Raw genomic sequence first — 27,045 nt, forward strand, 5'->3', positions numbered from 1 at the left:
CTCCACGCTCACGCCAAGATCATGCGCAGCGTGCACGCGCGTCACATGGCCTCTGGCACACACCCGCTGTTTTCAAAAGGACAAGCGCGCAAAGCTCACAAGCTAGACGCCGATCTCACGCCACGCACATTGGACACTTTGCAAGTATCACTTTCTCTATGGAGATTTAAATGCTGCTTTAAATTATTGCTGTGATCTGATCGTTGTTGGCTTCCAAAAGTTACTGACTATGATTTCCATACCTGAGCTCCTTATGTGATCTCATTCTACTTTCTCTCTCTCTCTCTCTTTTATTTGGATTCCGTTATGTCTTGTAAAGCTTACTGTTTGTATTGTCGTACGCATATTTACTCTGTGTGATTTGTAGTTTGATGTATTACTAGTTTAATTATTAAAAACCCATATACTGACGATTGGCTTGGACTCCACCCCACTCACATTATGAGTCACTGAGATGTCTGATCTATAGCTACAAGCTCTAAATTTAGAAACTAAATTTATCATAAGGATAGGATAATATTTTCATGGCCAGAGAATACTTTTCCTTGAATTATAAGGCGTGATAACTTTATTGAAAATTGATAGGTCGACAGTGGTTTGCTGGACATACCACGGTTTGATTTGCAGTAATAGATATCACAATAATTAGTATGAAGAATGGAATATTGACATATTAATGAGTAAGTTACAGTGCCCTGTGATTATTTATTGGTATAGGCAATTGAGCTATTTTTCATAATCAAGCAAATTTAATGTAACTGTCATCTGAGATATAAATTAATCATATTCCTGATTAATTATTCAAATTCCCTATATATCATTTGAGTTAATTATTCTGTAAAACTCATTGTTGTTACAGCGGTCTCCCTCTATGTCACCTACAGCAGCAGCAGCATGCCAGCACCGCGTCAGGCACTGTTCTGGTGTGTAAAGACACAGAAAACGCGAAGCAGCCGTCATGCAGCAGAAACGCCTTGCTCACGCCACACAGCCAGTGTCACCGGCATTATAGCCAGCTTGCTGTTAGCGCTGCAGACCCTTCAGCTATGACCGCAACTATAGTGGATCTGCACACAGCTTTTGGGTCCACGCCAACAAAGAAAACCGAGGTGTTGTGGACTCTTAAAACAATCGCTAAACACTAGTCCTACAATGGAAATGAAGGTATCTCAGAGCTTTTCAAATGCATGTTCCCTGACTCTGACATCGCTAAAACGATTACTTGCGGTCACGATAAAGGAGAAGTTGACGGAACTGGCTGCCCTATATAAAGAGATTGCTGCCCTGAGGGAAGAGCTAAGTAAGTCAAATTTATTTATATAGCGCTTTTCACAGATCACAAAGTGCTTCACAATAAGGTGTAATACAATAACAATATAAAAAACAAACAGGAAACACAACAAACAACCATAAAAAAACCCTCAACTAACCAAAAGCCTGCTTGAAGAGAAGAGTCTTCAGTTGTTTTTTAAAAGAATCAACAGAGTTTACACAACGCAAAGAAATTGGCAAAGCATTCCACAGCCTAGGAGCGACTGCCTGGAATGTCTGGTCCCCTCTAGTTTTAAAATGAGTACGAGGAACGACTAATAGCCTTTGGTCAAATGACCTGAGACTCCGGGTAGGAGTATGAAGCTGTATCAGGTCAGTGATGTATGTGGGGGCTTGGCCATGCAAGGCTCTAAAAGTAAGGACCAGGATTTTAAAATGAATTCTATACTGGACTGGTAACCAGTGAAGTGCTATTAAAGCCGGCGTGATGTGTTCTCCTTTCTTAATGTGAGTTAAAAGCCTTGCAGCAGAGTTCTGGACAGCCTGGAGACGATAAAGCTCCTTCTTATTCAAACAGGTAAAAAGGCTGTTACAGTAGTCTAATCGAGAGGAGATGAATGCATGAATGATCATCTCCAACTCACCCTTGGTGACAAATGATCGTAATTTGGAAATGTTCCTCAGTTGAAAGAAACAGTTTCTAACTACTTGTTTAGAATGCAGCTCCAATGTCATAGCTAGGGTTGCCAACTGTCCCGAATTAGGCGGGACGTCCCGCATTTTGAGCCTAATTGATTTGTCCCGTACGGGACCTCACTTGTCCCGTTTTTTTTACTACTGCGCTGATCTAACAACTGATACAACAGCAGTGCTGTCTGATCACGACACTTGAGAATGATCACCGACACGACACCTCACACCTGACCTATCATCATCATCCAATCACAGCCCCCCTCCTCTCACGCCAGCAGTATACGTTGTAAATGCGCCAGTTCCTCCACACACACACAAAAAGTCGATAATCGATTTGGCATGTGTTTTATTTTAAATGTTTTTAAATGTTTTATTTTATTTTATTTTGAGTCACAAGTATTTTGTCTCAGTCCTTTTATGGAACTATTACCTTTACTATTTGTCTGTGTTAATGCTGCTGTAAATGAACAAACTATTATTAAACCTACTGTACGTTGCAAAGGCATGAGAGTTATGTATTAATATTTTATTAAAGGGATAGTTCACCCAAAAATGAAAATTCTGTCATCGTTTACTCACCCTCAAGTTGTTCCAAGCCTTTATGAGTTTCTTTGTTCTGCTGAACACAAATGAAGATATTTGGAAGAATGTTTGTAATCAAACTAATCTTGGTCCTTATTGACTTCCATAGTAGGAAAAAATATATACTATGGAAGTCAATGGGACCGAGATCTGTTTGGTTACAAACATTCTTCCAAATATATTCCTTTGTGTTCACCAAAACAAAGAAACTCATACAGGTTTGGAACAACTTGAGGGTGAGTAAATGATGACAGCATTTTCATTTTTGGGTGAACTATTACTGTAAATTAGCTATCATTATGACAAATGGCTAAAAATCATACACTGTATTTTCGCACAAAACCAGCCCACCTTTTGTCCCTCATTTCATAGTGACAAAGTTGGCAACCCTAGTCATAGCTGACTCGAAAACAACACCTAAGCTCCTGAGGCTCGGTTGGACAGACGAGCCCAAATCACCAATATGTTTTATTATCTTAGGGATTTTACTTTCAGGGGCAATAATTAGTGTTTCTGTTTTGTCAGAATTCAGGAGCAAACAGTTCTCACACAACCACTGTTTGATACTAGTCAGGCAGTTGGTTAAAGAAGACGATTTAAAGAACTCAGTTTCCTTAAAGGAACAATACAGTTGAATGTCATGAACTTACTCTTTAGTCAGTCATATAACTTATAGAGTCCATATGAATAATATAGCAATGTGTGAACCAAAGGAACTTACGAATCTGGCACTAATGATCAATAAGCCAAAACTTGCACTTACCCTATGGTCCCTTACAGCTCTCCAAGAGCAATCTCTGCTAACTTAATGCACATGACAAAAGCTTGTGTGAGGCAGTCCCTATTATATCAACTGAAAAATGTTGATATACATCATCAGCTTTGCCCTTTCGAAGTTGTTGCCATTTATCACTGAATGTGTGAGGAAAATCAAATGCAAACTTGACCTCACTGCAAAAGCACAAATTCAAGTTGACAAACATATATGGATCAAGGTCCATAAGGGGATCAAATACCTCCCAAATTCCTAAATAGCCAATTGCACATTTCTGTAAGGTATCAAAGTGAATCAGACTGTTTAAGATTCGATCAGAACATAGCTGAAACACAAAGAGTCGAATTCCTCAAGAGGCCCAAGAAAACAGGATGTTCGTAAATCAAAACCTAGGACCAGCCAGTCTGAAGCAAGTCTAACCAACTTTTAAACAGAACAGCTTGCAACATTAAAACAAAAGAACACTTACTGATTTTTTTCAATTCAGGAAAGATTTTGTACATTTTGGTCCAAGTAACCAAGATTAATGGTAAAAGAGACGCATAGCATGACCATCAAATATAAATCAATGATCGAAATCTTGAGCTAAACGCTTCCTCGGGTTGACTTCCCCCACCGAGAAAATGAGAACCAGACTGAGATTCCTTTTAAACCCTTTTGACACTTGTTCTTCACAAAGCACATGCTCACATTCACAGACCGACACAGAGACTGTATTTTGCAGATGTAGATGTACCAAAATTATCTTAAAAGCACTTATGAACGAATAACAGTCTATTGCTTAACTCCATATCATGTCTGTAACCCACACATTTGCCTATCATGTTCTAATCACTTATTGTATGTCATTTTGAATAACTATTTAATAGTGTATAGGCTTATAGTCATGTTTACTATGTATGAGTTTAAAAATTAATGCTTTGAATGTTTCTATCAGTACTTTGTAAAATGTATTACATTTATACCATGTGACTGATAAGAAAACATGTTGATTTATTTATTTTGAGGAGAAACATAGCAACACCCCCAAGACAATGTCTAATTGGTCAAGCCACCATTTAGGATGTTTCCAACAGCCTAGTTTAAAAATTCAAGACACCAACAAAATATGCTTTATGCTCTTTATGTTTTTTAGCTACTGCTTTTTGCAGATGCTTTTTAGTGCTCTTTGACCACGATGAGAAGAAAACCATTTACAGTAGGTAGACAACCAGAATGGCCACAGGGCGCGGTGTTAACTGCAAGTCAGTCGCATGTTAAAATCATTAGCAAAACTACCGCCAGGTGGTGCTTAGGGTCGGAGTGCGAACTGAATGTAATTGTAAAATGAGATAAAAGGAGGAAGTAGTACAAACAATAATATTGTATCATCTAAAAAACATTAAAAAATTTACAGTGAGTTAATTTCAAAATGTAGGATATAGTGGCTACAGTCTAAAAATAAAAGACCTTTACACAAAGGATCGTATGCATGCTATTGTTATTAAACAGTCATTAAATATAAGCCCTATATGGACAAAATGTTTTCATTTCGGTTCTTTCTTGGTTTAAAAAAAATCTTCAGGTTTCATATGCAGAGCGAAAAGAGAACAGTCCAGCATTTAGCAATAATTATTATTAACTCTGTTATTCTTGATTTTTCAAACTGCTAACAATCTCCCTTTTCTGAATTATGCCTTTACTGTTTGACCAAAAATTGAGTATTTTCTGTTTAATCTGTTTGATCGCGCTAGTGCCTCGCACACATATTCACTGGAAACAGTCTTTCACCGGTCCACTTTGGCATGTTTTACCTCATTAATCTTCAAATGGGAAACACCACGAATATAGAAAAGTTTTTTTTCTAGTTTTTTTTTTTCATTGTATCTGAAAATGACTTCGTGCAGCACATTCACTTTGCGAGCTTTGGTGCAGATCCGCCTCCCGTGTTGCTCAGCAGTTGACTATTTAAAAATGTTTGATTATAAAGATTGCTGTCCCATTTTATACAGGATTTGTTCATTTAAAAGAATAAATCGAATTATATTGTTAACACAAGTTCATTTAGGCTATTTAACATGCACTGTGACATTTTACCATTTTCAGCTTATAAACTCCTTCAGATTTTAAAGTCAGTTTAATAGTATTTAGAACAGCTTGCAAAAGCACTCCATCACGAGTACAATTCATGCCAACAGACCGTAATATTTCGCTATGACTTGATCAGAAGGTTATAATGACTGCAATAGTCGATCGTTAGACATTACAGTCTAGTTCTCAAGGAGTTTGTCCAGGCACACAGATGGCACTAGGGATGGGGGGGACATGACCCCCCAAGATTCATAGTGACCCGATTCGTCCCCCTCACAATGAAAGTCTATATTGATAAACAGAGGATTAATCGGAATTTCCGCTATGAACATTAGTCTAAGTAGAAGCGACCCGTCCCGCCGCTCCTTAAACATGTACTAAACAATTTTTGAAACACACTTTTGACCGCAGTAACAAAACGAGTACAAAACACACTTGTAGCTAATCAGCGGTAAGGAGGCATGTCTTGTCCTGATAGCGAGAAGGAGAGTGCTCAATTTGACTGCACAGGATGCATATTACATTACATTTACATTTAGTCATTTAGCAGACGCTTTTATTCAAAATTAGAATATTAGCAGATCGACTACAGATTGAGAGAGATGGCGAATAAAAAAAGAGGGTTTACAATCAGGCAAGAGGTAGGACCCCACTATATAAATATAGAAACGCTTTACAGAAACAAAATTACCCCAACAAAAAGAAAATGATAGCACACGTACGTCTGCAAGATGTCTGTTAAAGATCTGTTGATCTGGAAAGCATCTGCTGTCTACAAATGTCTGACAGACTTCTTTCAGATGTCAGTTTTGCATACATTCCAAATCATAAACATCTTATAGACATCGAATAGACATCTAAAAGGATACATCCTATAGACATATTGCAGATTAGCAAACTAAAAAATACGTCTTGCAGGTCTTGCAGATGTAAATGCACACATCAAATAGACTTCTCCGAGATGTATGTGTGCTATCATGTTTTGTTTTTTGTTATTTTTTTTTTTTTTAGTATTGATTACCATTTGTATAACCATAGATGTACAAAAACCATGGTTAAACTATGGTTAGAGTAGTAAATCCATGGTTAATTTGTTAATGATTACAGTAACCATTTTTTGTTTGCTTTATATATATATATATATATATATATATATATATATATATATATATATATATATATATATATATATATATATATAAAATGTATTTAATTTATTTCAATAGTAAAACCATAGGTTATGTTTAGTTTTATAAGGTAAGTTGTAAAAGTTAGCCAGCTTACATAACCTTTCACAGTTACAGTAATTGTGTATTTAGTCAGCTTATATAGGCTAATGATATCCACACACAAATTGCTAAGGAATCATATGACCAGGATTGTTAAAATAAACAAAGTTCTTTTCAGAGCAAACATTGATAAACTATGTCCCAGCTATATTTGTCACTTTACGGTTCGCATAAATATTTCTGATGTGGTCTGTGTGTTTGCAGCAAATTTCTCTATTTGTTTGTATTGTGAGTATTTGCAGGCACATGTTGTCAAACTGGTGAAGATGTTTTCTTGATTTGCAGGTATTTTTGTCATTTGCATCACGTTTAGCTCTCAACCACCATAGCAGGTCCTGTTGGGGTACGGGTGTGTTTGTTTTGGTGCTAAAGAATCAGGTCAGGGCAGACAGGCTGAAGAACAATAATAATCTAACCATTACTTTGTACCCACCTTCTTACTACATACTGTTCTGTTGTCAGAACACAGAAAAATGGTGCTGCCACTGACATTTATGTTCTCTGTGTGTGTATTGCTAAGACTTGACTGTGGGGAAGTCGTGGCCTAATGGTTAGAGCGCCGGACTCCCAATCGAAGGGTTGTGAGTTCTAGTCTCGGGCCGGAAGGAATTTTGGGTGGTGGTAGTGCATGAACAGCTTTCTCTCCACCTTCAATACCACGACTTAGGTGCCCTTGAGCAAGGCATCGAACCCCCAACTGCTCCCCGGGTGCTGCAGCATAAATGGCTGCCCACTGCTCACAGTGTGTGTGTGTGTGTGTGTGTGTGTGTGCATTTCGGATGGGTTAAATGCAGAGCACAAATTCTGAGTATGGGTCACCATACTTGGCTGAATGTAACTTTCACTTTTCACTTAACAACGGCTCTGTGTAGTAACAGCTGCTCTATGTGAAATCACGCACCTGATGGAATTAACCGCTGATTAGAGAACCGGCTTTACTGACGAGATGCGCATTAACGATCGGCCGATCGTGATCGGAGCACCCCTACAAAAGAATATTCAAATTTTTGAGATACCTAACTTACCTAAACCAGTGGCATAAAGAGATGGAAATATAGACTAGAAAATATATTTACACTTGCTCTGTCTTCCGTCCATGACACTGACTCACTACGGAGCTGACAGTTTTAATCTGAACAGCTGTTAATGCCGAGTGGATGGTTAGATTCATGACGCAAATAATAAAATAAAGGTCTTTCCAGCATTAAGGTAATAAGGTTACTGCTTTTGTGTCAGTTATAAATTTGATTGGTAAATTAATGATAAACTATATTAAAACTTGTTTTGAAAAATTCTCTGTCATTTTAATGTTGATTTAAATCATAAATCTGATTTTTTTGTGAAAAAAATCTGGGATTTTTTAAATGCCATATTGCCCAGCCCTAAAAGCAAGTAAAGAAGGCTCCCTTTAAAATCACTGAAGTTGTCAATTAGTGAAGCTCATTTCGTTTTGTGTATTTCGTTGATTTAAACAGTGGATAAGACACAGTGGTGCAGTGGATAAGACACATGCCTTTGGTGTGAGAGACCTGGGTACGAATCCACTGTGAGACACCGATGTGTCCCTGAGCAAGACACTTAACCCCTAGTTGCTCCAGAGCAGTATATATATATATATATATATATTCAATATTAGTCCATGTAGCCTAGCTTACTAAAATAGGCCTCCACTTAAAAAGCTCCGATGCAAAGTAAACCACAATTTCTTTTGAATAATATAACACATAATTCATATAATATAAATAATATTGCACACCTTTTAAATGTATCAAAGCTAAATTATGTTTTAATAACATGTAGCTTAGAAAAAATATAAGCACATGCTCAGGCACAGGCTTGACATTTATCCTGCTGAATTTGTACTTAGAAAAATGCACATAACTTCATAAGTACCAAACTTTCATCTGTGAATATTCAATATTAAAGAAATTTGACAGCTATTAAAATATGAAATATAACCAGAGATGTATAGTAACGAAGTAGAACTACTTCACTACTGTACTTAAGTACTAAAAGGCGGTATCTGTACTTTACTAAAGTATAATTTTTTTCCCCTACTTCCACTTTTACTTCAGTACATATTTTCCATGAGTTTAATACTTTTACTCCGTTATTTTTGTTATGTGCTGCATCGTTACTCGTTACCCACATTACCACTGCCAGAACTGTAGATGGCAGGTTTGATGAAGCTGGAACATCATTGAGCGAATCAAGCGATTAAGAAGACTGCGCGTGCTGACTGAACTGCTGTGAAGAGAGAGATGAACACCGAGCCGAGCCAGATAATGACTCGTTCACGAGCCAAGAACCGGTTGCATCGGTTTCCGGATCACCAGTAAAGGTGCTGTAGGGAACTTTTGTAAAAAAATATTTTTTACATATTTGTTAAACCTGTCATTATGTCCCGACAGTAGAATATGAGACAGATAATCTGTGAAAAAAATCAAGCTCCTCTGGCTCCTCCCAGTGGTCCGATTCTTCATAGACATAAACAGAGAGAAGTAGCTCCGGCTACAATGTTCTTCCGCAAGATGCAAGCAGTTCTGTTTATTAACCGCTAGAGCGTCAAAAGTTCCCTGCTGCAGCTTAACGTTAGTTCTTTCTGACAGTTCAGTTCAATAAACCGGTTGAAGAAAACAGTTCACCGGTTCTTTTGCGCTCGACGTAATGACGTCATTAGCGATGATTGCAAGCCTTCGGTTTACCTGGGCTCATAACATTAGCACAGAATCAGTTCAGAATCAATCACCAAAAGAATTAGTTCGGTCCAGCGCTCTGTGTGTCGGTTTGCTTCACGCTGAATCACACATGCGCAGTATCATCAGCTCCTCGGTTCTCGAATCGGACACGAATTCGTAAATGGTTCTTGACTTGTGAACGAGTCAGTCTTTTGTTCATTATCTGGCTCAGCTCGGTGTTCATCTTCAGTTCTCTCTTCACATCAGTTCAGTCAGTCTACTGTTTGAGTAAATGAAGTACTCCGCGATATTGGCTTGTTTTAACTCAGAGGGAGTGTCAGCCACATTAAAAAAGTAAACAGCTTAAGTCATTTGTGGATTAATGCGTATTGGAGACGCCAACCGTTTAAAACGATTCAGTTCGATTTGGTGAACTGTTTCAAAAAGATCCGATTACATCTAATGATTCTTTGCGAACCGGATATCACAAACTGCTTTGTTTTGAACTGTCTAACAACAGACACGGAAGAGAAGACAATGCTGAATAAAGTCGTAGTTTTTGCTATTTTTTATATTTAACTGACCCTCTGAAGTCACATGGACTACTTTGAAGATGTTTTTCTTACCTTTCTGGACATGGATAGTATACCATACACACAGCTTCAATGGAGGGACTGAGAGCTCTCGGACTAAATCTAAAATATCTTACATGTTTGAAACAACATGAGGGTAAGTTATTAATGACATAATTTTGCAAATTGGGCGAAATAACCTTTTAATCTGTTTTTTGTTTACAAAAAGTTACAGTCAAAGGAATTGTGATTGTCCTTTAGGTTAATCATTTGAAATAGTAAAAACAATATGTTCAAACTTTTGACTACTTTCTTTGTTAACTACATAACACAATACTTGTACTTTTACTTTCAGTACTTGAGTAGTAAATTTTAAAATAGACTACTTGCAATACGTAAGTACAAAAATTTTTGAATACTTTAGTACTTCTACTTAAGTGTGTTAAAGAGCACTTCAACTTCTACTCAAGTCACTTTTTTGATAGAGCACTTGTACTTTCACTCAAGTATGGGTCTCTAGTACTTTATACATCTCTGAATATAACACATCAGCAAGGCAAAACTGACGTCTATTGGCGAAAATGTGCTTTGAGCACCACTCAGCGGTCAAAAGCTGCAAATGCACTTTGCAGACATCGCGGCGGTTTTGGATGGCCACCTACTGTAGTCTTGTTACACCCTTTTATTTATTTTTTGTTTCTTTTCTTTACATTGAGAGTTTTGTGTTCTGAGTTAAGTTTTACCACAAATAGGGCTGTCCCATTGAGGGAATTTCCCTTGCGGTAATTTTGGGTGGCTTAATAGGGCGGTGTGACGAGTGGGGTGAGGCCAAGAGCTGTGGGAACTTAGCGAGGCCAGTGAGTTGGTGCGTTCAAGTCATCTCGTATAGATCGTATTTACGAGTTGAATGCACATGAATGCCACCACAATATCGTAAATACCAGTGGGGAGCTCGCAATTTTCTTTAAGCCCCGATCTGTACGAGTTGGGTGTCAGTGATTAACATGGCAGAATATACAATACTTAAAGGTATTTAGCTGTGATATTGTCAGGCTTTTCTATTTACAGCGCAGTAGGTTAATCAATTTATTTTGTGATTTGCTTTTGTTTGTGCACAACAGTCATCCGTGAGGGGCTGTTGCGCTGTTTTGTTTATTTTGTCATTAAAGAATTCGCCGGTTCCTGCCTCCTCCTTCCCGCCTCCTTCTTTGCGAGATTATGAAGTGTTACAGAAGGGGTGCTGAAAACCCCCGGGAGGTAGGAGGGATGCGCTGCTAAAGATCCCTCCCCACTGGGGTGAACCCACGGTGTCATCGAGAGGGAGTCTGCCACCATGGAAGTTTGAGGTGGTGGGCTGGAGTGAGTTGCCGGGGACGGATGAACTTGCTGCTGGCCGCGGAGGGGTGGCTGCCATCCGTGAGGAAGCTGAGGAGTCAGCGCTGTTCACCAGGGAGCCAGAGCCTGCTGCCATCCACCTGAATGGGGAGGAGCAGGGATTGGGGGACTCCTGCTGGCTGCCCATAACCAGAGGAGCCATCGCCATCCACCGGGTGGCGGAGGAGTGTCGTGCCATCCGGCGAGGGCCGTCGAGTGCCACCGCCAGGCACCGTGGAGTAGTTCACTCAGATGGTGGAGGGCTGAGCGGCAGTGCACCGGAAAACATTATTTTTTTCTCTTCTCTCGTCTCTGTCACTCTTCATCCTTCAATCTTCTTTTCTCTCGCCTCGTCTGTCCTACCCCAAGGTTCCCGAAGGTAACCATGAGCGGTCCGCCCCGGGAGGGAGGGTGGCTGGGGTAAAGCGCAGTCTCGGAAGTACCGCCTAGCCTGTGGGGCTGAGAGCAGTGGGAACAGTCAGGGTGGGGAACTGATTTGGAAATGAGTGACAGCTGTGACACTCACCGTTCTCGCATCCCACGGAGGAGATTGGAAGGATACAAAAGAGGATCGATGACAGTGAAGGACGAGAGAGGACCAGGCCTGGGCTTTATTTTGTGTTTTACTTTTAGTTTGTGTGCGACAGTCATCCGCAAGGGGCTGTCACGCTGTTTTGTGTTTATTTGGTCATTAAAGCATTATTTGAATTTCCGCCGGTTCCCGCCTCCTCCTTCACGAGATTATGAAGTTTGTAACGTGTTACACTGGTGCCGAAAACCCAGGAGGGACGCATTGCCGAAGATCCCTCGCCACTGGGGTGAACCCACGGCGCCATCGAGCAGGGCGAAGAAGTGTGCCGCCATGGAAGCTCGACGCGGTGGGCTGCAGTGAGTTGCCGTGGATGGATGAACTTGCTGCCAGCCGCCCGCGATGTTTAGGGGCGGCTGCCATCAATGAGGAAGCGGAGGAGTCGGCGCCAGGAAGCTGGAGCCTGCTGCCATCCGCCTGAATGGGGAGGATCAGGGAACAGGGTCAGAGTTGAAATCAAGGCAACTTTATGATAATGAGCTATGACACGGTTGGGCAGAAACCAATCTGAACTTATAGGTGTCTGAGATTTTTCATTTTCCTGGTGAGTTGATGATGTGCAGTAACGTTATGGGAATAATAATCTAATGATATAATAAATAATAATACTGTAGTCCCAGTTTACTTTTAAACAAATTTCCCTCGCCTTGGCTACTGCAATTTTCCTCACTCAATATTTACAATAAAACTAAATAGGATATCAAATACCAATATCTACCAAACCACCAATATCTCCTTTCATTTTTCATTTAAAAATAATAATACCAGCTGAAATGTATTTAGTTCAGGGAAATGTGTATATATAAAGCCATTATAATGAAACAAAATATTATATCAATCGCTTTCTTTTTTTCTTGCGGCGAAACATTTTAAATAAGCGCTGTCTTTATAAATGAACCGCAGATCTGTGGTTTAAACAACTACATTCTCACTTGAAATGCTGCATGAACTCAACCAATCACCATGTTTAGCACCCAAGTCCCACCCCCAAAAGGTCCAGAACTTTGAAAAGTATTAGCTCGCAAACAGGGACTAATTAAGGGGCATTTTTTTTACCCGTAACCTTATTTCACGAGTTCACGCTTACATATAATTAGCTGAGGTATGGTATGCATATTTGGCGTGTTGTCCGGGGAAAGGGCTCAGAGCTCGGGAAAGGCCCGAACCTAGAGTACCCCCCCTTCCCTGTCTTTTTATAAAGTGAACTCAAAGTGAGTAGATGGAGGAGGGATGCTGATAAACCGTCAATGGATAGAGGTAAGTCAGCGATATTTATACTATGGGATTGATTACTTGATTATTAAATATCTGACGTGCTCCTCCCGAATCTTGTTAATAAAACATAATTTCACGCTTACATATCATTAACTGAGGTAAGTTATGCATATTAAGAGTGATGTCCGGGGAAGGGCTCCGAGCTTGGGAATGGCCCCCCAAAAAGCAAATGAACAAGAGAACACCCCCCAAAAAATAGCATAGAGTACTGGCGTGGGCTGACTTTGATTTTCTGAGAAGTCGTCTTTTTCGTAGGCCGGAAAGACCTACATACTCCGGTGGGAGCGACTTAGGCATTGGAAGGGTAGGCCCTACCGGCTGCAGGTACTGAACTGCGTGGTTGTGATATTGGCTGATAGCCCCTGCTATTCAGTGGGTGAAGGGCCCAAGGCTATATATATAATTTTTTCCCCCCTATTATGAAACTTATGTCCGTATCGTGTCAGTGAGGTTTAAACGTGCATGGTAAGGCAAATGTAATGATTTTGGACATTTCAGTGTGGATGAAGACTCTGGAAATAATGGCTTGGCTTTGTGGTTAAAAGTGGCATCGTCATCCGATGGAACTACGTCATGACGTAATTTAACAAACTTTAGCCGCGAACCTGCTTTTAGCGTCTTCATCTGAAAATGTATTGGTTTACGACACGCAGTCTGCGCTGCTAGAGGAAGCGGCCTCAAACTGCGCCTCGGCTGGAAAAGCCGTGGTGAAAGGCTGAGCCACGGCGGGAAGGGAGAGAGGCTTGCTGCGGTAAGAACTGGGTGGCGGCCCAGATTGGTTGAATGCCTGCTGCTGCAGCTGCTGCAATCCAGCGCTCGAGGAGAGCTCGGTCTTGGGTGGCACGATCGGTGTGTCGAGCAAGGCGAGCTCAGAGCTTGCATGGTCTATTGGCCACGACGTGTGGCTTGGCAAGAAGAGCAGCTGTCGCGATGATGCTTAATTGTGCTCAACGGCCGTGTTTGGCTGGGTAAGAATGATCGCGGATCCAGCAAAAGCAGCAGATCTGATAAATCCCCAGTATAGCTCTCTTTGTTGGTAGGAAAATTGGTTCTGTGGTAAGATGATAGATGGAGCGAACCAGTATTCTGATAAACCGTCAATGGATAGAGGTAAGTCAGCAATATTTATGCTATGTGGTGGAAACACACCGATCACCAGCCCAAAGTCCCTAGTTCCTGGGTAAAGTTCCAGTGGTGGAAATGCAGCTTTGATTTCACTCCGGTTCCCTGTTCTGGCCTGATGTTCTGCCGACTTAGCCTCAGTTCCCAGTCTCTTTACTTCCACATGCACTTGCCGCCCTGTTCCACCTCTGCTCCACTGCCCCTCTGGATTGTATTGAGTTGGGAACATCTGGAAGCCAAGTTTTCTGAGTTTAGTTTATCCTGTTTATTGTTTACTGTTTATTGTCCAAGTCATTTGTGTCTTGATCCTAGCCTGTGTATCTTGTTTCTGTTCTATCTCCGTCTGCCCTGAACTTTATAGTCTTGTCGTTTTGCTCCTGCTTGGACCATTGCTCATGTACCTGGATTATCTCTCTGTTTTTCCTCCTGGATCATGCTCGCCACCGATTGACCCTATCTATTCACTGGACTACTCGTGTCTCATGCCTCTGTCACCCCGTAACAATCAGAAATCACACAAAATAAAATTAAGCAGTCTTAATTAAGTGTGTACCACATTCCGACTGTGTGACACTCGCGATGTGAAACAGTTGTAATAGATATAGCTGAATCGTTGTCTTTCAGGAATAAGATTGCGTTTGAATTGAGTTTGCAGTCTTTAAACGAATAATTTTGCAGCTCTAATGTAAACTGCTAATTGTTTTGGGATAATATAATCACGTTCTCGTGAGACCAGCCGGATCTCGTCACATCCCTAACAAAGGTCTTACGAGTTTGGAATGACATGAGGGTGAGTAATCAATAACACAATCTTCAATTTTTGGTGAACTATACCTTTTAAGACATTTTTGTAATCTTGAGTATGACAGCATGGATAGCATTCAAAATAATACCGCATGCAACTGTGGCTTTTAATTTAGTTAAGGTGGTCTTTAAGTTCTTTCAGCGTCATTTAGCCCCAATTTGAAGCTGCTCAGGAGGTTAATTTAACAGCATGTGCACTCAGAGATATTTTACACCCCGTCCTGCTTGCTTGCTTTCTGTTCTCGTTTGTGTTCTCATATTTGTTTCTTAGGAAAGCAAGTATATGAAATATCTGCTCTCTCCGGTGTTAACTCATACAGATCATTGTGCACTTATTTCATGCATTCACAACTGAAAGGTAATTCAAGAAACCCCTTTTCCCCTCTTTACAAGCCTGTCCTCTTTTTGCCTGCCTCTGCTGGCAGCAGGTAAGGCAGCTGGCTGCAGGCCCAGTTTGTGGCACTTTTTCATCAACTCTGATCCTCTGTGTGAAGCTCAGTATATCATATGCTACAAATTACCACAGTGACTTCATTGAAAAGGCAGAGACTGTTTACATCTATTGTAAGTCTATTGGACTGACCACACATCTGTCATCTTAACCAGCCGACTACACTCAGGAAGACTGGGTTTCACATAGACGGAGACAGTGGGATTTCATCGCTGTTGGTTGACAAATGCATTCTAGCCATGAAGATTCAGGTCAGTCAGTATAGAGCAGCGCATTAGATTAACAAAAATAGATAAAACTGATTAGTTCAGCAAACTGTCTCATAAAAAATACCATTGTCTATGGCAGTGTTGAGAGTGCAGTTATAGGGTTGTTTTTTCAACCAGAGAACCTCAGTATAAAATTTAGTGAGTCATTTATCAATCTCATACATAATTATATCCATCCATCAAGTTTTGGGAGCAGAAAGTCAGGTGTCAGTAAATAGTGAGATAACGATAATGATGACAGACAGAGTCCCTAGAAAGAAAGCAGATTTATCCTCTTTCATTAAAACCCTGCTAATGTTCAGTCTGATTGGTTCGTTTATTTTGACTGCTCAGTGCATCTGCATTTTCTCTAATTTCCACCCCATCATTCTGTCACATGATGAAGTCTTGCCTGGATGAGGAGTGTATGAGGCATGGAGGAAGTTGGCTGGCTTTCGAAAAGGAAAAAAAAAGGAAATGCAAATAGTTTTCAGCGCATTACAGGTCATGTTTCGACAATGTACGTGTTTTTGGTTGTCACATGCATGGGAAATCAATGTATCTCTGCTTGTATTCTACTTGTAAAGCTATATTTTATTTATGTATTCATTCACATTGTAGAAGATGGTTCTTGAAATCACATCACTGCTTAACAGAAACATTAAAGCAGTAGTTCACCATAGAGTTCATTTAATACCCCTCATGTTCTTATAAGTTAGATTATTTTCTAAATGTTTAAAAAGATATCTGGACTGTGATTAAAATTAAACATTTTCAGCAATATCTTTTTTTGCTATTGATGATTTCAACAGTTTAAGATATTTTAGATTTAGTCCGAGAGCTCTCAGTCCCTCCATTGAAACTGTGTGAATGGTATACTGTCCATGTCCAGAAAGGTAAGTAAAACATCATCAAAGTAGTCCATGTGACATCAAAGTGTTTTGGGAGCAGAAAGTCAGGTGTCAGTAAATAGTGAGATAACATAATGACAGACAAAGTCCTAGAAAGAAAGCAGATTTATCCTCTTTCATTAAAACCCTGCTAATGTTCAGTCTGATTGGTTTCTTTACTTGGACTGCTCAGTGCATCTGCATTTTCTCTAATTTCCACACCATCATTCTGTCACATGATGAAGTCTTGCCTTGATGAGGAGTGCATGAGGCATAGAGGAAGTTGGCTGACATAAAAAAAAAAAAAAAAAAAAAAAAACGGAAATGAGAATAGTTTTCAGCACATTGCAGATCATGTTTCGGCAATGTATGTGTTTGTGGTTGTCACATGCATGGGAAATCAATGTATCTTTGCCTATATTCTACTTGTAGAGCTATATTTTATTTATGTATTCATTCACCTTGTAGAAGATGGTTCTTGAAATCACATCACTGCTAAACATAAACATTAAAGCAGTAGTTCACCACAACTACCCCTCATGTTTTTATAAGTTAGATTATTTTCTAAATGTTTAAAAAGGTATCTAGACTGTGATTAAAATGATTAAACATTTTCAGCAGTTTAAGATATTTTAAATTTAGTCCGAGAGCTCGCAGCCCCTCCATTGAAAATGTATGTACTGTATACTGTCCATGTCCAGAAAGGTAAGAAAAACATCATCAAAGTAGTCCATGTGACATCAGAGGGTCCGTTAGAATTTGTTGTAGACTTTGAATATCTTGTTCTTACTTTTGGCTTTTGTAATGCCCCCACGGTATTCCAAGCACTCATCAACGATGTGTTGAGAGTGATGGTAGATCAGTTCATTTATGTCTACCTGGATGACATAGTGATATTTTCTCATTCTCTCCAGGAACATGTTCAACACGTCAGGTGAGTGCTTCAGAGGCTGTTAGAGAATGGGCTTTTTGCAAGGCAGAGAAATGCATTTACCATGCACAGTCTGTTCCTTTTTTGGGATACATCGTCTTGGCTGAGTGGGTGCGCATGGATACCGACAAGATTCAGGCTGTGGTAAATTGCCCAACCCCAGAGTCTTGTAAGGCCCTGCAGAGGTTTTTGGGCTTTGCCAATTTCTACCGGCGGTTTATTCACAATTTCAGCCAGCTAGCCGCCCCTTTGACTTCCTTAACCTCCATCAATACTGCCTTCAGGTGGTTTAGTGCAGCGGAAGCTGCATTTTCCAAACTGAAAAGCTGCTTCGTTTCAGCTCCCATCCTCATTGCCCCTGATCCTTCCCGGCAGTTTGTGGTGGAGGTTGACGCGTCACAAGTTTTATTATTTAAAGAGTTATTCTATTATTTCTTAAGATTTAGAAACTGAAGCCTTCAACTTCTTTTTCTTGAGTATCAAGAACACAGGCACACTTAACAATTGTAACATTGTAAAGTAAAATTGTAAATTAACAATTATTTTATGGCATTACTTTCCAAAATAACAAGAGTTATTAGTGTTTGGTCACAGTATTCAACACCCACAGGCAGGACCGTAGCTGGGGTCAGTGGGGCCCCGGTGAAGGTTGTACCAGTGGGCCCTGTTTGAAATTGTTTAATTTGCATGTTCTTTCATTTTTATTTATTTTTGCTATTTACACAATTTAAGTTTTTTTCAAGTTTGTAGGTATCCAGGTACAGAAACTAGTACAACTAGTAGTGTAAAATAGCACTGGATAGTCTTCAATATAAAAATAAAATATACAATCAAACCAAAATTTATTCAGACACCTTGAACATTTCTCACATTATTAGTTTATTTGCTATAGCTTATAAAATATGACAAGAATTTAGAGTTAAACTCTGTCAGAACAAATTAGTCTTGAAAATGTCATAACGTTGATAGAAATGTACGTAATGGATTACAATCAACCAAAACTACATCCAACTGTTATTATGACAATATTCACACAACTATCAATACTTTGACCAATTACCAAGCAATGCTTCATTTTGTTCAGACTGTGGTGTGAAAAGGTTGCATTAGCAATTTAGAAAAAAAAAAAATCAATGCATGGTGCTTTATAAGGTGCTGAATAATTTTTGTTCCCAATTTCATATATAGATAGATATGTAAAACATTTATATCAAACTATTTCACTAGTAGTTCACTGTATGAAGATTCTTTGGGTATAATATGTCACAGTTTCCTTATACTCACTTACATAAATGTATTAGGTACCTACTAGTAAAATATGTATATCAAATTATATCTGGAGTCTGGATAATTTTTGGTTTGAATGTGCATAAATTCTTGTTAAAACTACAAAGTAATGCAGTCAAGAGCAGTGAATGATTTTTCTTTCATTTTCTTGGATTAACATTACAGCAGCTAGACGCGGTCACTTTAAGACACGATGAAAGCATCTTTTTCCTTAACTGTTTACTTTCACTTAAGAAATAACTGACAAATAACTGAAAACACAAGAGCAAAAAGAAGCATTTTAAAACATAATTCAAAATGGTAGATGCCTAAAATAGCTGACACGGGAAATCTGGATATCATTCGACTTGACGTGACTCACTGAATCTAAAAAGACCAATTGTGTGATTTTTGGCCAAACCATTCAGAAATTATAAGCAAAAATATGCATTTTCATATCTCCTGACCACTAGGTGGTGCTGCGTCGAAACACTGCAGGTAGTCTTAGGTCATGGTTATTATAACACACACCAAGTTTGGTCTCAATATGCCAAACTGTTACCGAGATATAGCCTCACATGGACTTTTGCGTGCTTCTCGTCAAATTTGTTCAGGTGTCATTCGAGAATGGTTGGATGAATCAATTTGAACTCCATAACCTTTTACTAGCTTTGTCTGAAGATGATCTGAGCCAATTTTCGTGAAAATTGGACACACCTTCTAGGACGAATTCGAAAAAGTAGGTTTTTAAAAAAAAATTAAATAGCGAAAAAACGAAACCTTGCAATGTTTTAATTTTGGGGTTAATTCAACTTGGCATGAGCCAAGGATTCACAGGAAAAAATAATTTTCATTTTCTGGCTTACAGTTCAAATGTTATTAGCATAAAAATATTGAAACTTTGGACAAGTGGTGGCGCTAGAGAGTTGGAGTTAGAGACTTCAAATTTGCTACAGTTAATGTTGGGACCTCTATCAGTGTGCCAAATTATACAACTTTCCTGCGAGTAGTTCTATGGGCTGCCATAGACTTGCGGCGGAAGAAAAAATTACGCTAACGGATACAATAGGTGCCTTGCACCTTCGGTGCTTGGCCCCTAATAAATAGCTGAATTGTGATTTATTAATATGGTAATTAATAATAAGAAAAGACAGAGGACTTCACTATCAACTTCAAATGGATGACAATCATTATTTGAGAAATTTTTTTTTTAATTGCTCATTGTGATTCATTTTGTCAGCACAAGTCACACTATTATAATGAGGAAGGAAATGTGGAGGCGGTAAATGACAACAACACATGCACAATGTTTCAGATGGTATGGCACGTGTATACACATGAATCGGATATTGGTCACAATTGAAAGGACGTGTAAATGGAGAGGCAAAAAAATAGGCAACAAATCAGAATTGGGCATCAAGACTGGCAGTGTAAACAAGGAATTAGGAAGCTGAGATGTTAGCAGCTCCCGTCGGATCATCATGATCAAATGAGAGGTAGAGTCGAGTGTAATCAGCACAGCAGTGGTATGAAAAGCCATGTTTCTGAATAACAGAACCTAATGATACCATGTAGACAGAGAAGAGAAGTAGTCCAAAAACTGAGGCACTCCAGTTGTTAGATGTTGTGACTTGGACACCTCAGCCCTTTCGAAAGCTTCAGTTGATGCTGTGCTGCTCAGCGCATTGGGAAACATCTTATTCGTGACCAGCTGTGAATAATGTGTGTACAACATGTCGATAGAATTGACCCGGTGGCAGTACAGCCTCGGTTGATGACGTCATCAGAGCGCGCACCCACAACACGGGGCTATAAATACATACGCCAAAAGGACTTTTGTCTTTAGATCATTCTGTACATGTGTGCGTCAGGAAGATTCTTCTCGTCGGCTACAGATCTTCATAGGATGAGTCAACAAAATGGTAAGTGTTGTTTTCCTCCATGCTCTCGTCCTATGTATGAACTGGATACACGTTTACTTTTTTGTTTGTTTGGGGGAAGAGCACGCGTTCTGGCTTTAGAGACGGGTGAGTGCGAGCATTTTGTACTGCTCTCAGTGAAGATGCTTTGTGCTCGTCTGAACTATTTTCAGACTGCACCCACCTTTTCATCGGAGGGCTCTCGTGTGGATTTGAGTGACGAACGAGCGACGGGTTCTTCCCTTTTTCTTACGGTGTCACCGGATCTACGCATCCTCTCTCGTGATCTCAAAGCATGCTCCGGTGTTTCTTCGGTTCACGAGGAGAATGATATATCTCTTGGGTCCTCAGGCCATGAACAGCCCGCCTCTAACCCTTCCTCTCACAAGAGGAAATCGGTCGACGAACAGCTCGAGGTGGTAACTCGCGCGGTGGACAGGTTTCAGCTTGACTGGCCATGCAAACAAGAGACCCCCAAACAAAGTAAGCTGGAGAATAGGTTTCTGTCGGGTGGTAGGAGAGAGAGGCCACAACATCAGTCTCCCCCTTTTTCGTGGACCTCCATGGTAAGCTATTGAAGTCATGTAACAAACCGCATACTTCCCGCGTCTTTGTGCCCTTGACGTTGACTTTTTCAACTATTATGGATGAGAAGTCGCAGGGGTACTCGGAGATGCCGCGGGTTGAAGAGATGCTTGCGAGCTATCTCCCGCCCGAGTCTGCATCCTCAGTTACGAAACATACTCTCCCCACTAAACCTTGTAAAATAATATCATGGCTAGTGGGTAAAGCTTACCAAGCTGCAGGTCAGGCTGGTGCTGAGCAGACGGCAGACGGCTCGCGCCATTGGCTGATCGATGTCAGCTTTAGTCAGCAAGGCATCTGTGGCTTAATTTGACGGGCAAGGAGAGAGAATTTTTTTTTCTTTTAGACTCTCCTATTTCTCCATCAGGCCTGTTTGGCGATTCGGTTAAGACAGTTGTCAACAGGTTTAGGGAGGTGAAGAAACATAAACATAAATATCACTTTGTGAGATTTGGGGAGAGATGGTTTCCAGCAAGGTATTAGAAAAAAACAGGAGATCGTTATGCAAACCCTGTCAGTGTTTCAGGGTGCAGCAATCTCCGGCGATTCTCTCAGTTACCGCCTGAAAACTAGCAGTGCTAAAAGGCTTGCTTCCTCTATGGAGGTCTCTAGAGCAGCTAGCACAGTCGACCCCTGCCGGTCCGCTGCTTCAGGGCACTAAGCTAGTGGCTCTTGGCACACAAGGAAGCGGTTGCTGAGCTTCATCGAAACATGAATTTGTCTCATGGGGAGGGGCCATTGGTGCTCTATTACACGGTGTCCGTCTCTCCTCAGTGCCCTCAGGAGACCGTTCTGCCAACCCTGCCGGTGTTTCAGGGCGCAGCGATCTCCAGCGAGCGCTTCTCTCAGTTACCACCCGGAAACTAGTGGTGCTAAAAGATTACTCTTTTGATTGCTTTTGTGGTCCAGGGACACATATATTCTTCATTGCTTTGAAAAACTTTATTATATAGGCTATTATTAAATTGTATATATGGAATTCTTTTTAATAAAGAGTGTCATGAATGTTTACATGGACTATTTAGATTAAAAAAAAATCATCAAGCAATATTCATAAATATATGCAGTTGTATCATTTTCTGATCAAGTTTTATTACTACACTGCATTAGAAAAAATTTGAGGGAAAAAAACTGCCTATTAAGAATTTATAGTGTAAAGAAAAGAGCTGATGTGAACCCCTCAGAATACCAATAGTATACCAAAAGAAATTAAACAGTTTTACACTGTATATTATTTAAAATAATATGACAATTATAGATTTAATGCACCTTTGAACAACAGGGAAACAGTGCTTTATCTTCAGCAACACTACAAATACGGATGCTACCTATAGGTTAATTCTGTCATTTGAAACAATATCTGTTGGTGCTAAAGACCCTTGACAAAAAAAAAAAAAAGTAAAAAAAAATTAAAAATTTTTGTGACATTTGAAGGGCCAATAAAGAATTGATATACTAAAGTTGAACAGAAAAAGTTTGTCAACGCTTGAGAAATTTAATTGAGAAATCATTCATTGATATTTCTATCAGCTACATCGGTAAACATTGAAGCACTAAATCTTTTTTCACAAAAAATTCCTTGGATGGAAACTACTGACCCGGCAGCTTAAAATATTATATTTAGTTGTTTTTAAGCTGTTGTCTGTATGCAAAAAAATTTACAGATATATTATAGTCATCAATCAATCAACCAATCAATCAGCCAGTAAGTTCTTTGTAATCAAATAATGAGGACATGTGTTGGCACTGTAAAGTGTTAATTTGTCCAATTAAAATGATCTAGTTTCTACCTACACCTCATCATGTCAAAGAACTACCTGAGCTGGAATGATGTAGTCAGCCACATCCCAGATCTGTTCACCAAGCTCGGTAGTGTTTGTTAGAGCGATGCCTTTCACTTTAGTTGTCACAGAGCTTAGGATGGTATCAGTCTCCTGGTGGCCTCCAATCAAAGCCACATACCTGTACATATAAACAAAAATGAACATTACTATTGTATGCAGAACTTCCTTTAAAATAAACATTGTGATTGTTAATTGTTCGCTGATTCTGATTCTCCAAGGTTGTTTCCTAGTGTCAGTTCAGAACTTACCAAAGAGCATATGGTATCGCTGTTAACTGATATAAACGATAAAGCACTCCGATTTTGCTGGATTTTACCACTAATTTTTGTGGTGTTGTATATTCAGAAAAAAAATTCTTTGTTTTCTCTATCATTTTCATTGCGACTGCTTCCAATGCGTTCATGTATGTATGTATGAAAAAGAAAGTGAAAGAGTTCAAAAACGTTCATGTATGAAAGTGAAAGAGTTCAAATATTAATAGGCATCTACTAACCTGCATTATTCAGGTGGATTTTTTACACAAGATCAACAAGATTTTAGAAAGTTTCAAAGAAGAAAGATAAAGGAGTTTCAGAGGTGATGTCCTTGGCTAAGTAGTTTCTACCTCGATATATAATGCTGAAAGTAACTGCACCATCAGTTCACAACAGAGACCAGTGAATGTTTTGAGCACAAGAGAAACATTTAGCTGATCGACATAACTAGACAGTTAAAATACCACAAAGCATTTAGAAGTACAGAATATATAATAGCTATATCTATTATAATATACTATATCTCAATATATTATAAACATTATGATGTACCACTAAATATATCTAAATTACCACCTATGCTCTCAATTTCAAATGCTGAAAAGTTAATTCATGTGATAATGATTTCAAGGTTAGATTATTGTAACGATTAATGTTGACGAGAGCATCAAAATTCACTCTGGCTGTCCTGCCAACAACACTCTATAACAGTGGTTTTCAACTTGTGGTCCGTGGCCCCCTATTGGGTTGCGGTGGTATTGCAGGTGGGCCGCCAATTACTATTAAAATAAATTATATTGTTAATATATGTAAAATGTTTAAGTCATAGCATAACATCATTTCATATATATAATTAAATATCAAAAAAGAAATATTAAACTGTTACTATGCTACCACTATTCGAGCTCGCTGATTTGTTTAAGAATAAACCACCAATTTATCTTAGATATTTTTGCTGCATATGCTACAGCACAACAAATTCAAACATGCATAAATGGCTGTTGTGTTCCTTCCTGACTGCTTGCTCCACTGACTGTCTACCCACTGCCGAGCTCTGCCTGGATCTGGTTTTCCCGTTTTGCTGAGCGGTGCTAGCCCAAGTTATTTTCTGTTAATTTCCAGTCCATTCTGGGACTGTGGGATTAATAGAAATCGTCATAAAATCACGATTTGAGCATGCGTGATTTCTAAATCGCTTTATAGCACGATTTTCCGCGGCCCTGACCTCCCGTAGTATGCTATCCGTTCCAATCAGAATGCAGCGCGCCTATCGCGAGAACAGAACAGACTGGGCTTGAGCCTAACTCCAGGTTCACACTCTGTTTGTGATGCGCCTTTTTCAGCATGTATCTGAGCAAGCTCGTCTGGTTTTGTGACAGAGTAAAGGAAATATGCTACGAACAGAGATATTCGCACTCGTGCATTATTTTAATGTGCTTTCGCATTATATTTATGCGCTCTCAGTGCTGACCGCATATACATACTGTATACACACTGCAAACACCTGAAGTACTGCTACAATTAATGAGTTCTATGAACAATGCATGTCCCTGGACACAGGATTTTTTTTTTTTTTTGCCATAAGTCTATATATACATTTTGTTACATCTTTACTATAGTGATAATTTTGACTTATGTCTGTTCTAGAGACGTTAACATTTTTTGATAAAGGTCTAATTGTTTTTATTTTGGAAATATATTTTTTACATATTTGTTAAACCTGTCATTATAAGTGAGTGAGTGAGTGAAGTGACATTCAGCCAAGTATGGTGACCCATACTCAGAATTTGTGCTCTGCATTTAACCCATCCGAAGTGCACACACACACAGCAGTGAACACACACACTGTGAGCGGTGGGCAGCCATTTATGCTGCGGCGCCCGGGGAGCAGTTGGGGGTTCGATGCCTTGCTCAAGGGCACTTAAGTCGTGGTATTGAAGGTGGAGAGAGAACTGTACATGCACTCCCCCCACCTAGAATTCCTGCCGGCCCGAGACTTGAACTCACAACCCTTCGATTGGGAGTCTGACTCTCTAACCATTAGGCCACGACTTCCCCCTGACAGTAGAAAAAAAATCAAGCTCCTCTGGCTCCTCCCAGTGTCCTATTGCCATTTGCAGAAACTACATCGCTCCCGTTAAGAAACAACCAATCAGAGCTGCGGTCCGTAACTTTGTTTGTGTTCAAAATGTAGAAAAATGTATATAATAAGCGAGTACACCATGAATCCATTTTCCAAACCGTGTTTTTAGCTTGTCCTGAATCACTAGGGTGCAGCTATAATAAGTGTTTATATTCGGACTATTTTAGATTGCTTCGGGGGTACCGCGGCGGAGTAACCCAGTACCTTTGTGATTCTTCATAGACATAAACAGAGAGAAGTAGTTCCGGCTACGATGTTCTTCCGCAAGACGCAAGCAGTTCTGTTTATTAACCGCTAGAGCGTCAAAAGTTACCTACCGCAGCTTTAAATGATGACAATAAAATTTGGGGGTGAACTATCCCTTTAAACAGTAGTGAAAAGAGAGAAACTCATACAAAATATAGTTGTTCATATATAATATAGATATTTTTTTTTAGATACAGTAGGTATACTAAACATCTTTTGTTGGTTAACATTAATGACACTGAGAGGTACTTAAAAGAATGCTGTCCCTTTAAGACGGAAGGCATGCATGTAATACTGACAAACGTTCAGTTTTCATCCACCCAGTCATGTTCACTTAATCCATAACTGTATTTATGTGAGATATACTACACGAAAAACATTTGGACTTCTGTGTGTGTATTTGAGTGCTGAGAACTGATCGTGCGTTGTATATGGGAACTGAAGAAATGGAGCGTGCACGAGAGCACTTCTATCAGCGCAATTCCACCTTCACACGCCTTCACTAACGTTAAGTTAATCGAAAACGAATCATGACTCCCAGGGGAAACTACACGTCTGGTCACCTTATCCATACCCCTCACATAAGGCCTCACATAACATTATATTCTCGTATTGTCCTGTTAAAGAAGATGCTAAACCCCGTCTTGTCTTAGTCAGAGAAAAATTTTGTTGATCTCGTCTGAGGTCATGATCTGCTCTTCAGCACGCTTGCAGGAAGTGTCATGAGGGAGAAGAAAAAGTTTAAGTCAATATTTTGTTTTCTTTGCACACAAAAAGTTTTCTTGTTGCTTCATAAAATTCAGATTGAACCCCTGATGGCAGATGGACTATTTTGACAATGTCATCAATACTTTTTACAGTCACAAGCCTATCATCTAAAATATCTTAAATTGTGTTCCATGGGTTTGTTTGATTAATGACAACATTTTTATTTTGGGGTGGAGTAACCCTTTTAAGGGATTTTTAAGAGGTAAAAGGAGACATTTTATTTGTGTTGCCTGCTTTGCTTAGAGCCGAGCATGTGGAAGATTTAATGTGGAAGATTTGTATTAATAAGATTTTAATCAGTCAAGTATAATCAATGTGAATCTAGCCATTTTTGTTGCTAGTTATTATTCCATTATAATCCTATAGGTTAAGTATAGAAAGTTTTGGCTCCTAAACTCTGGAATA

At 39.5% G+C, this 27,045-nt stretch overlaps 1 protein-coding gene across 2 annotated transcripts in view; it reads right to left on the reverse strand.

The window, feature by feature from the left end:
* Window positions 1-23,651, reverse strand: part of LOC127952271 (P2X purinoceptor 4) — a 39,535-nt gene extending 15,884 nt beyond the window's left edge. For both annotated transcript variants that reach the window (XM_052550663.1, XM_052550662.1), the window contains exons 1-2: window positions 23,478-23,651; window positions 23,203-23,347 (exon numbers count right to left, since the gene is read on the reverse strand). In XM_052550663.1, coding sequence (XP_052406623.1) covers window positions 23,203-23,347; window positions 23,478-23,632 — 300 coding nt within the window. In that variant the 5' untranslated portion in view covers window positions 23,633-23,651. The remainder of the gene's footprint in view (window positions 1-23,202; window positions 23,348-23,477) is intronic.
* Between the last annotated feature and the right edge of the window lie 3,394 nt (window positions 23,652-27,045).

The sequence above is a fragment of the Carassius gibelio genome, chromosome B3 (genome assembly GCF_023724105.1).
Source record: "Carassius gibelio isolate Cgi1373 ecotype wild population from Czech Republic chromosome B3, carGib1.2-hapl.c, whole genome shotgun sequence".
Classification (NCBI taxonomy): Eukaryota; Metazoa; Chordata; class Actinopteri; order Cypriniformes; family Cyprinidae; genus Carassius; species Carassius gibelio.